The sequence below is a fragment of the Capricornis sumatraensis genome, chromosome 8 (genome assembly GCF_032405125.1).
Source record: "Capricornis sumatraensis isolate serow.1 chromosome 8, serow.2, whole genome shotgun sequence".
NCBI lineage: Eukaryota > Metazoa > Chordata > Mammalia > Artiodactyla > Bovidae > Capricornis > Capricornis sumatraensis.
Genome location: NC_091076.1, coordinates 112,260,851 through 112,277,724, shown reverse-complemented (window position 1 = coordinate 112,277,724; position 16,874 = coordinate 112,260,851). Strand labels below are relative to the sequence as shown.

Sequence of the window (16,874 nt, the reverse complement as noted above, 5' to 3'; positions counted from 1 at the left end):
AAAGGACCCTGATCTCTGATTTCCAAAGGGCAATTTCCATCCCAGTAGTCCCTTGGGAGTTTCTATTTTACTTTGGGAATTATTTTCAAACTGGGTGAGTCTGCACAGGTCAAATGGAAATGGAGCTACTCTAACGATTGACACGAAGGCCTACAGTTTAAGAGCACAGCCCAGGAGGCCACTCGTATGTGCACCGTAAGCTTGGCTCGTCATGGGTTGTCGCTGATGTCTGTGTTCTCACTGAGGACAGACCCCATGGACTGCAGCACACCAGGCTTCCCTGTCCTTCACCATCTCCCAAAGCTTGCTCAAACTCATGTCCGTTGAGTCGACAATGCCATTCAACCTCTGTCGTCCCCTTCCCCTCCTGCCTTCAATCTTTCCCAGCATTAGGGTCTTTTCCAGTGAGTCAGTTCTTCACATCAGGTGGCCGAAGAACTGGAGCTTCAGCTTCAGCATCAGTCCTTCCAACCAATGTTCAGGGTTGACTTCCCTTAGAATGGACTGGTTGGATCCCCTTGCAGTCCAAGGGACTCTCAAGAGTCTTCTCCAACACCACACTTCAAAAGCATCAATTCTTCGGCACTCAGCCTTCTTGCTGGTCCAGCTCTCACATGCGCGCGCGACCCCTGGAAAAGCCAAGGCGGGCTAATCCCTTCACCTCCCCTCGCCCGCCCCCACGCTCTTCCCTCTGGCCTCTCAAACACCCCGGTCCTTCGGCCCCCTCCAGGGGTCTCTCCCTCCCCCTCCCCTTAGTCTCTCCAGCACCTCTCAACAGCGACCGCCCAGCACCCCTGAAACTGAGCACTTAGTTACATGTGGACGTGGCTCGTCCGTGAACTGCTCCACGCGGTACCCGTTTCTCCCCTGATGTCAGTCCCACGTTTAGACCTTCCGTCACCTCGGAGAACCTGCGGGGTGCTGATGTGGGTTGAGCACATATTTACGGGTTTGCTGTTTGTCCCAGAGACTCCTGAATTGATGAGAGACGTGGGAGGGCCTCCGCCTCTGGGTTCGGGAGTCAGACCTGGGCTCAAGCTCCAGCGCTGCCACTCCCCGCCTCGTCCCCGCCGCTTCCGGCCCCTCTGAGCTCGGCGCTCGGTGGCTGCGTGCTGCGGCTGTCCGCGAAGCGGGGCTGTAAGGCTCAGCACGGAGGAAGGCCCAGGCCTGCGGACAGCAGGGGCCCAGGCAGGACGCAGGACGGCAGCTGTGCTGCCGAAACCGCCTGCCGCGACCCTGGGCCGGGTCAGCCGCGTGGGGAGCGGTCCGCGCCGGTGACGCGAGGGGCGGGGGCGCCCCTGAAGCGCCCGTCTGGGCTCCTCCTGTCCTGGACGGGAGGTCGGATCTCTTCTCCTCGGCTCTGGTTTTCTTGCGGGCGTGCAGGCGCTCACAGCGTTGCGTCGGTCTCCGCTGCGCAACCACGAGCGCGCGCTGTCAGCGCACGTCCACCGCCGCCTCCTGAGTTCCTTCCGCCCGCCGCCCGCCCCTACCCGGCGCTACCCAGGGCACCGCGCCGAGTGTGTCCGGCAGCTCCCCGCTGGCTGCCTGTCTCACACACGGCGTGTCTGTGCGTCAGGGCTGCTCGCTCCCTTCACCCCACCCTCTTCTTCCCCCCGCTGCACCCACAAGCCTCGCCTGTGTCTGTGTCTATTCCTACCTTACGAGTAGGTTCGTCAGTACCGTTTCTCCAGATCTCATGCACGTGTGTTAATACACGATATCTGACTCAAACATTTCCATTGACTAACCTGTGGCTCACAAATTTATCAGGTACTATTAAAAATGTGACTGCTTTGATACTCGAGCTATGGCTTGGGAGCTGCTGGGTGAAGGACGGAGGGAACTCTGTGCTATTGACTTTTATGACTTGTTTTTGGTACCGCAAGTGCCGCTGCTGCTGCTGCTAAGTCGCTCAGTCATGTCCGATTCTTCGCGACCCCATGGACTGAAGCCCACCAGGCTCCCCCGTCCCTGGGATTCTCCAGGAAAGAACACTGGAGTGGGTGGCCGTTTCCTTCTCCAATGCATGAAAGTGGAAAGTGAAAGGGAAGTCGCTCAGTCGTGTCCGACTCTTCGCGACCCCATGGACCGCAGCCCACCAGGCTCCTCTGTCCATGGGACTTTCCAGGCAGGAGCGCTGGAGGGGGCGCCATCGCCTCCTCCAAGTGCCGCTAGTCACTCTCCATTATTTACACTTCCGTTCGCCTTGAAGCCAGGCTAATTCTGATTCTGAACATCTAAGATTACTCTACAAATTTTAAAGAAATGATTACTAATTAGTTATTTCCCTTAGTTTGGCATTCTATATTTAGGACTGAATTTCCTCCACACAAATAACTACCGTGTTTTTAAATCAGATTTGCAGTGGATGGACTGTTTGTGCCCCCAGGTTTGTACGCTGAGGCCCTAACCCCTGGGGATGGTGCAGGGACGGAGCCTTGGGGTGAAGAGGTCGTGAGGAGCCCTCAGGGTGGGAACAGTGCCCCGAAGCCTCCACAGCACGGCGCCCTCCTCTGCCGCCCGCTGCCCACTCGCAACCTCCTCTCTCTCCCCTGTTCCCTAAGACACAGCCAGGAGGCAGCCGCTCCACGCCAGGAAGACGGTTCTGTCCAGAAACGGTCACTAGACACCTTGATTTTGTATTTCCTGTCGTCCAGAACCACAAGAAATTCAGTGCATGGTATTATTACAGCAGCCTTAGCTAAGACGAGATTCCAATCCTTCCTGGTACCGTCATTAAAATATCTCTACTTCTATCCATTAAACAGGCTTCCATTAGACTGACGATCTGTGTGACTTCGGGCAAGTTAATTTCTTCGTGCCTCGGTTTCATCCTCTATAAGGATAATAAATTTCTGCACAGGTTTAAACAAGTCACTCCGGTGAAGTGCTTCAAAGGTGCCCCTCTGGGGGGATGTGCTTGGTCACTGAGCTGCTGTTGCTGTTAGTATTAAGAAGCCGCTGAGTTCACGGTCCTAGAGCGGAGCAATTCTCTGCACAAACAAGCGGACCAGGCCTCCAGCGACGGGCCCAGACTACAGCCGGAGGTGCCACTGGCTGGCTTTCATTCGTGAGTAGTCTCTGACCCAGTGCGGGTGTCTCCCCTGAGACGATTCCACAGTCAAGTTCAACTGCAGGCGGCGACGGCGTGATCAGCCCCCGAGCCCCAGGAGGCTTGCCTTGTCATCCCTGTGAGCTGGGTCTTTCTCCTGCACCGGGTACTGTGAGCTGCCCCAGCAGGGCCCCAGTGGGTCTTTCTCCTGCACCGGGTACTGTGAGCTGCCCCAGCAGGGCCCCAGTGGGTCTTTCTCCTGCACCGGGTACTGTGAGCTGCCCCAGCAGGGCCCCGGTGGGTCTTTCTCCTGCACCGGGTACTTGAGCCACCTCAGCGGGGCCCCGGTGCCACTCCTGAGGCTCGGCGGAGCCAGGCCCCTCGGGCAGCAGCCTGGGAATGATGCGGCCAGTCTAGTGCGCCCCGCCTGGGGTCTGTGTTCAGAAGCACCGGGACTGGGAGCAACCCATGGCCAGGTGGTCCTGCCTGAGGCAGGGCCGGGACTCTCCCGGCTGAGGTCTGCCTGCTCACCTGCGGGGCGGGGGCCACCACCGGGCTTTCAGGGCAAAGGACAGGCGCTCTCCCTTACGCCGCTCCATCCCTTACCACTCGGTGAGCCTCTGTTTTATGTGATTTTCTCTGAAGCTCTATGCTCCCTGCCCCCATGTGACTTTGACAATGGAGGAACCTTAGTAGAAAAGAGAGAGAGGTCAGTGAGGGGCTGCGACGGTGTGGACCGGCTCGTGCACCAGCCCCCGGGGTCCGCCTGCTCTGGGCCCAGGGGCCCGGCCATCAGTCAGAGTGGATTCCCCCAAACCCCGCAGCATCAGTCCAACCAGAGGGAACGCAGGTGAGCATCGCAGCCCCATGTGCAAGGATGCAGGTCGGGAGGTTCTGAGCAAATAAAGCAACTTCTCTGAGACACAGAGTCACAGGGAGCCCGTGTCTGCCGTGGGGACTTGACACACGACCCCATGCTGGTCATCAGCTGCATGGGGTTCATTTCACGAGGTCACCCGGTGGCAAAGCGAGGGACCCTCCCCTTGCAACACCTTGAGACCCTCTGATTTTCCCTGGATTCTTATCTGACAGGACAGCACGGGGTAGAAAACTTGATTAGTTTTCAAAGAAAACACGTGAGCAAGTTCCCCAAAGTGAGCTCTCTCTGGGACAGCCTCCCCCACCCAGCTCTTCCTTCAACAGACCCTCCGAGCCTTTTATCTTTCTATAAGATCTGTTAGTTACCGTAAGAGTCAGTCAGCTCTTCCGCTTCTGTGATAGCCTAGAATTCCTAAATACAAGTGGGAACACGGTCCCAGGAGAGTCCCATGAGTCCCACGAGTCTGATCTCATGAGAGTGGATGTCCTTGTCCAGGAGGAGGGCGTGTCCATCAGGTGGGACACGGTGGGCCCAGAACAAGGAGTGAAAGTGGCTGCCGTCTGGGGCTTCCACCCTAACTCAGCTCAGTGGGCATCTCGGCAGACACGTCCGGTCACCCTGAGGCCCCTCGGCCGAGCCTGGATTTCGCGGAAGCCCAGAGGAGAAGCTGTGCTGCGACAGCGCCCACCCAGACACGGCCCAAGGGGAGCGCCCGGCCAGGAATGCGGACGTGGAGCCACCGCGGCCGGGCCCTCATGGGTAACCGCTGCGGGAGGGTGATGGCTGGAAGCACAGGGCCTGGGATCCCCACTCACGCTGTGACTCTGCAGGACCCTGTCTCCCGGGGCCTCGGTTTCCTCCTCTGGAAAACGACGCTAGTGATCGGGCAGTTGTGAAAGGTAGTAAATTAGCCTGCGTGCATTTCTCAGCACCCCACGCACAGCAGAGGAGTGTAAACGCCCCAAAGTGCTGCTGTCATCATCACGGCCCGACGCCCCGGAACACCTGGGCCACCCCGCACCTGCCCCCACCCAGGCTGCACCTTCACCAGAGCACCTTGTGCCACGGCTTCTGGCAGCCCATCCATCCCCAGGGGGGCAGCCATGCCCTCAGAGCCCTTCTCCACACAGCGCTCGTGACTCGCTGGACGCCGAGTGCCTGCGAATCCGGGAGGCGGGTGAGCCAGCGGCTCTGCGTCCAGCCCGGCCTCGGGGCCGGCCTCCCCTGGTCTGAAGGCCTGCGGGCAGCGCAGCCGCACCGCCGGGCAGGTGCCTTACCTGTGACGTGCAGCTTTTCATCCGTGACCTCGGCCTTCAGGTAGATGCGGCCCCTCTTCTCCGTGTGGTCCATCCCACAGAGGCTGGGCACGTTGATCACACACTGCTTGTGCACGTTCATATCACAGGCTGCGAGTCAAGAAAGCAAAGCATGAGGCTGCGTGTGGCCTGGAACCACCCCCGCCTCTGTGTTTTGGTTGCGTGAAGAGAAGCGGAACTGAGCCACCCTCTAACTCGATACCCTGCTGTCGAGCGTCAGTGACATAAAGAACTGCTAGCAGCTGTCCCTCACAGCACAGGCTCCTGTGAGTGACACGTCCCTGAAATACTCCATCCATGTCTGTCCAGCCGCAACTGAAGCAGACCACCTCCGCCTGGCCTCCCGAACGTGCCTACAACGTTAACAGCAAACAAAATCCAGGCAGGTGAATGCGTACAGACAGGGACTAATGAATGCTTTATGCACACAGAGGCAAGCAATGCACACATTTTAAACGGGATTCTTTCTGCCAAAGAATCTCTTATGCCTTCCTGAGAATCTGCGGGGCTGAGGATACGACATTCACGTTCTTTTCCTCAGCGAGCTCTTCATCCCCAAGGAGGCTTACGTGCATTGCTTCTGTTTGTTGTTGTTTTTAGAAGAACCTGTGATTGATATTTTAAACCTATCTTCAAATATTTAAATATTATTCTGCGTAAAACAAATACACGCCTGGCTCGATGAAGCATTCCTCACCAGCTGACGTTACGTGGGCGAGACGGGGGGGACTAAAGACACCCGGAAGAGGGTCCTGTGCACAGAGCACAAACATGAGACCCTGCGTAGGCGTTCCTGCTCCACTGGCCCCACACCTCAGGCTTCCGGAAGGAGCGGGTGGCCCCTGGAACCCTCAGGAATCCCCCGGGGGCACCACAAGGCTCTTCTGTCACTTCAAGGTGGAGCCTTCTTGCCACTCTCGTTTTGAGTGCTTAACTCCTCAGTCCATGGAACTCTCCAAGCAAGAATACTAGAGTGGGTTGCTATTTCCTCCTCCAGCGGATCCTCCCGATCCAGGAATTGAACCCTCGGCTCTTGCATCTTCTGCACTGGCAGGTGGGTTCTTTACCAGCTGAGTCACCAGGGAAGCCCGTTTAACACGATGAACTAAACAGCAAGAAGCATCGTGAAGCACAGGCCTCAGCCACACAGGCTCTCGAGAAGCTGTGCTATGAGCCGCGCTGACCACCTCACTTGGGTGGAACTTGAAGGTGTAAAGGCCAGCACCTCTGGGATGGCTGTGGGCCCAGGAGGGCGGTGGAGAAAGAACCCGGGCTACGTCCTGTGCCAGCCGCATCACTCGGAGCTGGTACGTCCCGGGAAGCGCCTGCTTCTGCTCTGCCTGCTGCGAGGTGAGCCTGCAGGGGGCAGCTGACTCCCCACCAAGCAGGGATGCCCACAGCACCATCACGCTACAGGGTGTAGGGGCATGGGGAGAGGGGGTCTCCGCCGTGCACGTCAGGGGAGGGGTCTGGCCCCCGACCACCGGCTCACACTCCTCCTGCTCCAGCACGGAGCACAGACAGCAGCCCAGAGACACAGACAGCAGCCCAGAGACACAGACAGCAGCCCAGAGCCCCTCGCAGCAGCCCAGAGACACAGACAGCAGCCCAGAGCCCCTCACAGCAGCCCAGAGCCCCTCACAGCAGCCCAGAGCCCCTCACAGCAGCCCAGAGCCCCTCACAGCAGCCCAGAGACACAGACAGCAGCCCAGAGCCCCTTGCAGCAGCCCGGAGACACAGACAGCAGCCCGGAGCCCCTCGCAGCAGCCCGGAGACACAGACAGCAGCCCAGAGCCCCTCACAGCAGCCCAGAGCCCCTTGCAGCAGCCCAGAGCCCCTCACAGCAGCCCAGACCCCTCGCAGCAGCCCAGAGACACAGACAGCAGCCCAGAGCCCCTCACAGCAGCCCGGAGACACAGACAGCAGCCCGGAGCCCCTTGCAGCAGCCCGGAGCAACTCGCAGCAGCCCGGAGCCCCTCACAGCAGCCCGGAGCCCCTCGCAGCAGCCTGGAGCCCCTCGCAGCAGCCCGGAGCCCCTCGCAGCAGCCCAGAGACACAGACAGCAGCCCGGAGCCCCTCGCAGCAGCCTGGAGCCCCTCACAGCAGCCCGGAGCCCCTCACAGCAGCCTGGAGCCCCTCGGACTCCGAGGAAAAGAGTTAAAGACACAATACAACACGCTGCTTCAGGTGGAAACACAGTCCATAAACAGAATCTGACGCAGACCCCTAACATATAAACCCGGGGCAGGTGACTTTATCAGCATGCGTGCGTGCTAAGTCTCTTTAATCGTGTCTGATTCTGTGACCCCAAGGATGCAGCCCGCCAGGCTCCTCCGTCCATGGGATCCTCCAGGCAAGAATGCTGGAGGGGACTGTTATTTCCTCCTCCCGGGGGTCTTCCCGACCCAGGGACTGAACCCGCGTCCTACTTACATCTCCTGCATGGGCAGGCAGATGGATTCTTTACCACTGAGCCACCGGGGAAGCCCTTTTATTAGAATACATTTGGCTAATAAATTCAAATCTATACCATTTATTCATGGTTAGGACATTCCTGGGTAGCCATTAACATCCTCTGATCCTAACACAACTGCGAGCCGAGCTGCTGGGGATGCCCGGTGGAGACTCAGCTCGGCCCCGAGGACGCGCTCACTCCTGGCCTGTGTCACAGTTGGCAGCACCCCAGTGCTGGCCCTCCCAGAAGAGCAGAAGGCGCCCCTTAAGCTGGCGCCCCTGTTTAAGGGCACGGGCCACGGTCCTGGCCCACGCGGACGAGGGTGCGGCGGGAGACACGTGGCTTGTTCTGCCCCCGGAGTCAGTGGGCATCAGTCTCAAGGGCACCTTCAACTTGTTACGTCGAGTGCCTAACACAGCCGAGTATTCACTTTTGCTCCAAGTTTTACAACAGTCAAAAGTGTGTTTACAAACGCACTTAGAATCCACACTAACCCGGAAAGCGGCCTCTTTGGAATCCGACAATCTCTGGACGCAAAGGAAACCACCTGACCACAGGGGTTTCTCGCAGCTGTTAGGGTCCAGGGCTCGGGAGGGTGCAGCCTGCGTTCTAAGAAGCTACCCGCCTCCTCCATAAAGTTCACACAGCTTGCCTTCTATGTACAGTTGACCCTGAGCGACGTGGGTTTCAACCGCACGGGTTCTCTTAGACACGGACCCCTTCCCGAGAATTACACGGCTGGCCCCTGTATCCGTAGAGGGTTACCACGGACACTGAGGGAAGACAATGCAGGCGCGTGTCTTTGCTCCATGTGGGGACAATGAGGCTGTGGGCCACAGCAGCAGCATTATCGGCTGACAACATGCTGACTGTGCCCAAACTCTTCCTCGTCTACTAAAAAAACAGGCTTGTCATTACCATCTCTAATTACCTTCTCCTGCCCTAAACGTGAAACCTTACTCAAACAAATAAATAGCCTGGGGGAATCTCATCACATGAGATTAATCGAAGCAAAGAGTTTCCATGAAAAAAACAGATGTCTTTCTCCCCTCCTGCAGTTGGCACAAACACACACAGAACAAGGAGGGAGAAGGGGGGAGGGTGGGTGTCTTCCGGGATTCCATCTCTCACTGGCCTGGTAGGATCTGATCTGCCCATAATTACGCAAGACGAGGGAACTTAAAGCAAGATCCTGTTCTTATTTTCACTGTGGTTTTGGCTCCAAGGAGAGCCCACTGGATTTTTCCACAGTCCACCCACTAATTGGAGACACGGGCGGATAATGACTGTGGGTGCTCAGCTCATCTTGAAGCTGAACCAAATGTGGAATCTGGGGGTGGGGTGTCTCCTTTCAGCACGTGGCATTTGCTTGGGGGTTTGACCAGCCTGCATTTAACAGTGATTAGAGATTCCTACCATGAAAAACTGGGGCCAGCACCAACTGCATGAAATCGGGTGCTTTTTCGGGTCCATAATTAGGCAGGGAAGTCATATGATAAACTAGAACCTCGCCAGTGGAGGGATTCTATACTTTTGTAATTGAGTCCATATCTGAATGACATCTACCAATTTTCTGAAAGCTTCCTGAGCATCACAGGGCCCTGCTGGCCCCGGGGGCCGCTGCAAGAACAGAAAGCATACTCACTGTCACACTTCATCCCCTGGTGGATGAGGCCGTAGAGCAGGGACCCGCAGTGATCGCAGAAGGTGGGGCTGCCATACGTGTGGATCTTGAACTTGTGCTTGCTCCTCGGGTCCTGCAGGGAGAAGCGGTGCACAGACCGTCAGTCACACGAGGACCGCGTCTCGGGCCAAGCCAGGCCCAGGCCTGCCCCTCCCGTCCCCACGGCAACGGTCCAGGCCGCCCGCCTGGGCCCCGTCCTCTGATGTCCTATGACGGCGGGGCTCCTGTTCTGGGCCGGGCACAGACACCTGCACCTCCTCTCTTTCCAGGTATGACCTGCACACGTCGGGCTTTCCACCAGAACCACCGTGTCTGGAGCCAGAGCCACCAAGGGGATCGAGGTGCCCCAGGCAAGCAGAGCGGTTCAGACAACACGGCGTGCGTGTCCCCGGGACACGGACACACACACACACACACAGACACACACACACACACAGACACACACACATACACAGACACACACACACACACAGACACACATACACACACATGCTAGTGATCTTCAAAGTCTTGAGATTTGACCAATGGCAAAGACTTTAACACTGGTTCCCATCTGAGAGCTTTCAGAAATTCACTCAGAACGAGGCTCTGGCTCCTAACATTAAAAAAAAATTTTTTTTTAAAATATTCGCAACACATTTTTTTTGAAGCAAAAACACCACTGATTTTATAAAGTTTTATTGGAACACAGCTGCGCTCATTCCTTGACATCTTCTCTGTAGCTACAATGGCCGGGTTAAGTAACAGAACCCTAATGACCCACAAAGGCTAAAACACAAATTGGCCCGTACAGGACAAGTCCCCCCGTCTCTCCTTTAGGGTGGTGCCGTCTGGAGTACAGTCTCTATGTGGCGTCATCGTGACCCGAAACTTGTTAGAAACTAAATCGTGGAGCCCCTCCCCAGACCAGCTGAATTAAACTCCAGGGACAGGCTTCACCACGCCCTGCGGGTGAGCCTGAGGCCGGCAGGCACGTGACGGCGGGGAGCCCCTGCTGTAGAAGGCTTCCCCACACATACTGAGCCAGTGCCTGAGACATTCCAGGCGCACTTGTGTGTCTGTGCCTGAGGCAGGGCACTAGTTACTTGGAAATGTCTCTCAGGATCAGAGAAATCAACATCTTCCTCGGGGGCTTACTTTCCTGGCCAGGAGCAGCTGAGAACGTGGTCTGAAGTGGGGGCTTCACCTCTTACCAGTTCTCCCAACATCCCAGGACGCTGGACCGAATATCACGGGCACAGGCTGGCATCAGCGCTGATCCAAAGTCCCCAGGACGGCCAGTACAGGCCGCGTGCCACCATGTGGAGGGCACCGTGGAGGCCGGGGGAAGGACGGCCCGTCGTCCCCACAGAAGGACGGCGCCAGCCATCGGCGAGAGATAAACCCAGGCTGGCAGCTCCCACGCGGGCCCCGAGCCCGGGTGCACAGCGGCCCCAGGCAGCTGTCCGGCCAGCCAGCCGCCACATCAATCTCTGTTGGCGTGGCGCACGGGGACTCACTTCGTTTTTCAGGGAGACCCGGGCTTCCTCCTCCAGGCTCTCACCTGGGAAGGTGCGGGGGGGGGCTGCCTTCCTGGACACGGTGGGAGGGGGCCAGGAGTCCTCACACCCTAGAATCCACGCACAGCCAAGGACCGGGCCTGCGACGCAGGACAGTTGACAGCAACACCGCCTCCTGCCTGGTGACCACCCCTGAGTGCGGGAGCCTCCTCACACCCGACGCCTCTCCTGTCGGAGCCTCTACAGGGCTCTGAACCCAGCCTCGACACCAGCTCAGCAGCCTCGGGAAGTCAGGGCGCTCATTTACGAGGCAGAAATAAGCCAGTGTCCTAGGCAGGAAGTGGGACTTAGGGAACAAACGAGGAAGGGCTTTGCAATCTGAGAGATGTCAGGACGAATGCAAGGGAGGGCGACTTCCAACCGTAACATGCTCACTGGTCATAAAAGAGACTTCCTGAAGCACAGGGCTGAATTTGCCACTGGGCCAGAACCAAGGCTGGCAGTTAAGTATTGACATTGTCTCTCGGCTTCCTGGAAACCAAAGCAAGAGGAGAAAAGAGGCAAACACAATAGGTTCTCCTGGGATGGCAAGGCCACCTGTATGCGGAAATCTGTCTCAGCATCCTCTAAAGTCATTTCTCATCTCACATGCAGTGAACCGCCAACACACACGTGTGAGAGGGACCTGCAGGTCTTGAACAGAGCACACTTTCTGCCCTGCTCACTGGGGATGCCCACAGTTACCCACACAGAAGTCATGGGAAGTCCGGCCACGCTCGATGCCACAGACACACGGCTCGATGCCACAGACATGCGGCTCGATGCCACAGACACGCGGCTGGTCTACACACCAAAGCGGCACTACCCCCAGGCTGGCAACATTTTTTTCATCTCGTGCAATACGTGGAAATCTTACTTTTTATTTCTCCAGGCACTGGCAACCTCTCATTAAGTGGAGTGTGAAACCCGCTGTCATATGTCACAAGCCTGACATTATCTCATAATGAATGTGGGAAACGCTCTCAGATGCTCTGTCGTCTACACCTTTGGGGGAGAAGAAACGGTTTTGACTAAACCAATGCTCATAGTCACCGACGAAGTCTAGCCTAAACCTCTTAGGGAAAAATAGCACAGGAGAATTTCAAGTTCTATGGGAAGCATCTACTAGCCTGCTTTTCCTATCTTAGTTTTATAATGTGGCAACATCATCAGAAAATTTCTCAGCATTTCTACCAGGACTTTTCAAAGTCATCACCATCACATTGTAATACATCCAAAGTAAACCCGTGGGTCTCCAGTGCACGGTATTTTGAGGCTGATGAGCCTTGCATTTCCGGGACAGCTTCTTGAATTATCTGTAAGCATCCAGAAGGCGTATTCCAGATGAGTTTTAAATTGCAGGCTTCCAGGATGGAGACTCATGTAGCAATGTGCAATGTGAAACCTCTAGAGGAGTTAGACGCCCTCCTTCCCCAGGAGGAAGGCAATCAATGATGCTTTCTGATGAAAATGTTTATATTCGAATGGACATCCCTTCAAAAGCCCTTTTAATCTTGTGAGTGAAATGATGGCAGGCTTTTGGCAGGAGGTCACCCTGGCGTGAATGCCCCACAGCTTTCTCAGAGGACGGAAGCAGCCATCACTGAGGGCTGCAGTTCAGGGTGTAGGAGCTTCTGGAAAAGACTGTTGTTCAGTGAAGCCCTGGGGTGGGCCTTGCTCAGCCACCCAGAGCAGCGAGGCTCCTTCAAGCTGCTCCCTCTAAGCACCAAGAAGGTCCCTGCTCTCACCATCTGATGTGTTCTCATGAGTCACATTTGTGAGCCAGGCTTGGGTCTAAATGTCACCCACGCAAGCAACACCAAAAACTCTGCTCCAAAGGTGAGTCTAGCATTGTTTTTGCGATCTTAAACTTCTTGGGAAGCAGGTTTTTTGTTTTTTTAAAAAAACAAAAACTCTATGACTTAAAAAATTTCTATTTAAAACTTTTTGTTAACCTGAGAGTACTATCAAAACCAGATCATCAGAGGAAGGTGATTTTACGTAACCAGGGTACGATTCTAACCATTACATTGGACATCGCGTGTTGGGCAAGCAAGCCTCTGACAGCCCTTCTCAGGCTCCAGGACCAGCCTGATCACACACCACGTGCACACAGTAGGCATACAATAAACAGTCTTTGAGGGGAAATGAAGAAATTGATGACTGATTAGAGTGTGTGTGTCTCGGTTGTGTCTGATTCTTCGCAACCCCACGGACTGTAGCCTGCCAGACTCCACTGTCCACGAAATTTTCCAGACAAGAATGCTGCGCTGGGCTGCCATTTCCTTCTCCGAGCTAATCAGGATATTCCTTCTCTTTCTGATGAATGATATCTAGACTTCGTGGTTTGAGGGCTTCCCCAGTGGCTCAGACGGTAAAGAATCTGCCTGCAGTGCAGGAGACCCAGGTCTGATCCCTGGGTCGGGAAGGTGCCCTGGAGGAGGGCACGGCAACCCACTCCAGAACACTTGCCTGGAGAATCCCAGGGACAGAGGGGCCTTGGGGGACATGGATTGTAGAGTTGGACGTGACTGAGCGACTGACACTTTCACTTTTGTGGTTTGAATACTTGCATATTTAAAGCATCTTATTTTAATGTCAGAATTTCAAACTAAACCATCAAAGATTCTCTCGGAATTTGAAAACTGTGATTAATGAATGTCTATATATGTCAGGCTTTCCTGGGATGATGGCGATGTATGAGGCTATCACAAATAAGGAGATGCTGGTTATGTTATAGCTTTTAATTAAGACTTCCGTTTTGCTGGCAGCTGGAGGGCCCCATGCCGCACAGCGACCCCGTGTGGCTGCTGGACTGGAGACGCTGCAGACAAGCCCCTTCATCACCGGACACAACAGCTCTCCCTCGAGTGGGCTTGTGAACCGGCTGAACTATCGCCAAATAAATTCAGCTGGGTCCGTGGCAATTCGGATGACATAGATAATGTATGAGCTCACTTCTAAAACCCAAACCTTGTAGACAGCGTTTAAAGGCTCTCTCGCTGTTACCGCTGAAGCTGGTCTGTCTCCTCGCTTCCCCAGAGGCAAGCTACTTGTGCATCTATCGAGGGGAGGGAGGTTTGACTGTTCTCTCTCTGAGGCTTAATTATTACCCAGTTTTCACGTGGACGTCATTATTTTTTATGCTTCCCTTGGTGGCTTTGCTCTTTTCCTCAGACGATACATCTTGGAGACCTGTCCATGTCGTTACAGAGAGACCTAACTCATTTGATTTAAGCATTCCCTAATATAAGTAAAGTATGGCTTATTTAGCCTTGCTGCTAGAGATTTATATGCGTTTTTTTAAAGAGCCTGCCTCTTCACATTTAATGATGATGGAATCTTGCATGGCTGGGCAAAGAACCCGCAAGGATCTTTCTGCCAGCCAAGCTGAGTTTGACAAAGGAGGCCAACTGTAGATGTGAGTGTTATTCATCAGAATAAAATGGGGCTTCGAGCGTGTGTGCTCACTCACGCCAGTCGTGTCTGACTCTGGGACCCCGTGGACTATGCCCTCCAGGCTCCTCTGTCCGTGGGATTCTCCAGGCAAGAATACTAGAGTGGGTTGCCGTGCCCTCCTCCAGGGGATCTTCCCGATCCAGGGATCGAACTCACCCCTCTTACGTCTCCTGCATTGGCAGGTGGGTTCACCACTAGGGCCACCTGAGAAGCCTGGGGTTTCATTAAGATGAAAAATTAGCCAGCACCAGAGATGGAAGACCCTCGGTTCTATTTTAGAGCAGGACACGTTCAGCGAGGCTGGTGGGCCCCTCACCCTCCTACAGGGCAGGGCAAGCAGTGGAGGCAAGCTCACAGCCCCCCACATATTCCTGCACCTCTGGGCTGATACCCTGCTCGGCAGCTCAAGGGTGTTTCTCCAAGGGTACAGCATTCGTTTTCCTTTCCTAAAGTCACCTGACTCCCTAAGGAAAAAAATCGACTGTTACATTTGTCTGTCTTACAACCCCCGTCTCCTGTGTCTCCGGCACTGGTTGGTGGGTTCTTTACCACTCGCCACCTGGGAAGCCTCCCTCCAGTGACGGGTGTCCTTACGAAACTGCAGGAACAGGATCAAAGCCCAGAAGTGGGTGCCGGGACAAAGCTGCTGTGTGGATTTCACCAGTGTTTACACGGACTCACTCGCGTGTGTGCAGTTCTGTGGTGACACTCGCGCTGATGACATCGAAGGACTCCAGCCCCACAAGAAGCCCCTGCACCATCTGCCCCCAGAGCCAACCCTCCCCGACCCTAACCGCTGGCAAGCGCCACCTGTTCTCTACGAGATAAACCTTCGCAGCGTTTTTCAAAGCACCAAACAATATTTGTTCTGATGAAGGATTTCGTTAGCGCCAGTGCCTCAGTCTGAGGGGGAATCAGACTAGAGCCCAAGAAGCATCTTAATTCTGTGAGCCCTTGCCAGCTCTCAGCAGCTGTCTCCTGAAAAAACATTCATGGCCAAGTTTAGAGGACTGAGAACAGATCAGAGACACACGGAGACACATTTGATTGAGAGTCTTGTTTCATTTAGCAAAGACAGAAGTGGGTTGATGTTCACACGAGGAGCCGCGCCCAATGCTTGAGATGGGGTGGGATGCTCCTACACGCAGGACGTGGTGGAGGTGGACGACGGGCGGAGAGGGACGCCGCGTGGATTTTTGTCAGGGACTCGAAAAGGCCCAGCGTTACTTGCAGGAAGGCTGGGTTTCGGACCTCCCTTTCAGACTGGAAGATCCCCAAGCAGCTGGTGTTTGTTCGACTGATGAAACACAGAGGAGGCAGAAACTGCGTTCCCGCCTCTTTCCCGTCTGCAGAGTCCAAAGGGGGCAGGCAGGCGGGAGCGTGTCCTCCCCCTGCAGCCTCGGCGTCCTCGCCCACGCTGCTCGGTGCTCCCAACAGCCACCTCCCGAGAGGCCGTCACCTCCCGAGAGGCCGTCCTCTCCAAGTGACGGTCCATGCTCACTTCCTCATGTCTGGCAAGCTCTCTGCTTACAACCTTATTTTTTTCTTAATGTGCAGCTTATCATAAAATACTATTAGTCACCATTATTAATTTTCAATTGTTTATTTACATGTTCACTTATGTAAATAAAATCATTAGTTAAAATAAAATAGAAAGGAAAATTATATACTTGGGGTATGCTTCATTCAAAAATGACAGTGTGTGGATTTGCCTGTTTTCTTAAGAATCATATAAACAGACTGGTCTGTCTTTTTTTACTTTTTTTAATCCGTTCCTATCAAACATTTTTCGATGTTGTTAACTACAAAGCAATCTCACGTTACACGGCATGATATTTCATCATAAGGCTGTACATCCCACGGCATGGTATTTCATCCTAAGGCTGCACCATTTCTGACGTAGCCAACCCTCAGTTCCTGCACATTCAGGTCACTTTCAGTTTCACTGCTATTGACACGCTGCCACCGGTGCCTGTGAATACACGGTGCAGGAAAGCGCAGGGACACCGCCCATGTTCAGCCTCCAGATCCCCTTTCCACTCCTGGAGTGGCAGGCAGATACCCCTGAACCCCACCAGAGGGGAACAGCATGACATCAGGGAAGGGAGGGCAGAGGAGACCTGACGGCTGTCCCCATCGTCACTGCGGGAGCGGACGGGAAGCCTGCCGGTGCAGCTCCCACAAAGCCGCATTTCAGAGCCGGGGGGGGGGGGGTGGGGGGCCCTCGCCTTCACCATCAGCTACTTCAGAGAAGTTAAAACAGGCTTGGATTTTATTCAGCCTCAACAACACGTGCAATTCGAACATTCCGTTTGTTCCGGAAGGCGACTTTTCTGTTATTCTTGATCAAGCCCACGGCCTTCGACAGCCAAACTGGTGCCGTTTCACAAAGAATCTAATTGGTGCTCAGAAGACAGCATGTTCTGTGCACAGAGACATTTCTACAGGGAAGGACACCCCTCACCCCAGGAGACTTCCTCATCATGGACA

General features: G+C 55.1%; 1 protein-coding gene across 1 annotated transcript in view; it reads right to left on the bottom strand.

The window, feature by feature from the left end:
- The window catches only part of PRKCA (protein kinase C alpha), a 290,424-nt gene that overhangs the window by 69,551 nt on the left and 203,999 nt on the right, over nucleotides 1–16,874 (bottom strand). The window contains exons 4-5 of the mRNA XM_068978661.1: nucleotides 9,349–9,460; nucleotides 5,210–5,338 (exon numbers count right to left, since the gene is read on the bottom strand). Of these exons, the coding sequence (XP_068834762.1) occupies nucleotides 5,210–5,338; nucleotides 9,349–9,460 (241 nt within the window). The remainder of the gene's footprint in view (nucleotides 1–5,209; nucleotides 5,339–9,348; nucleotides 9,461–16,874) is intronic.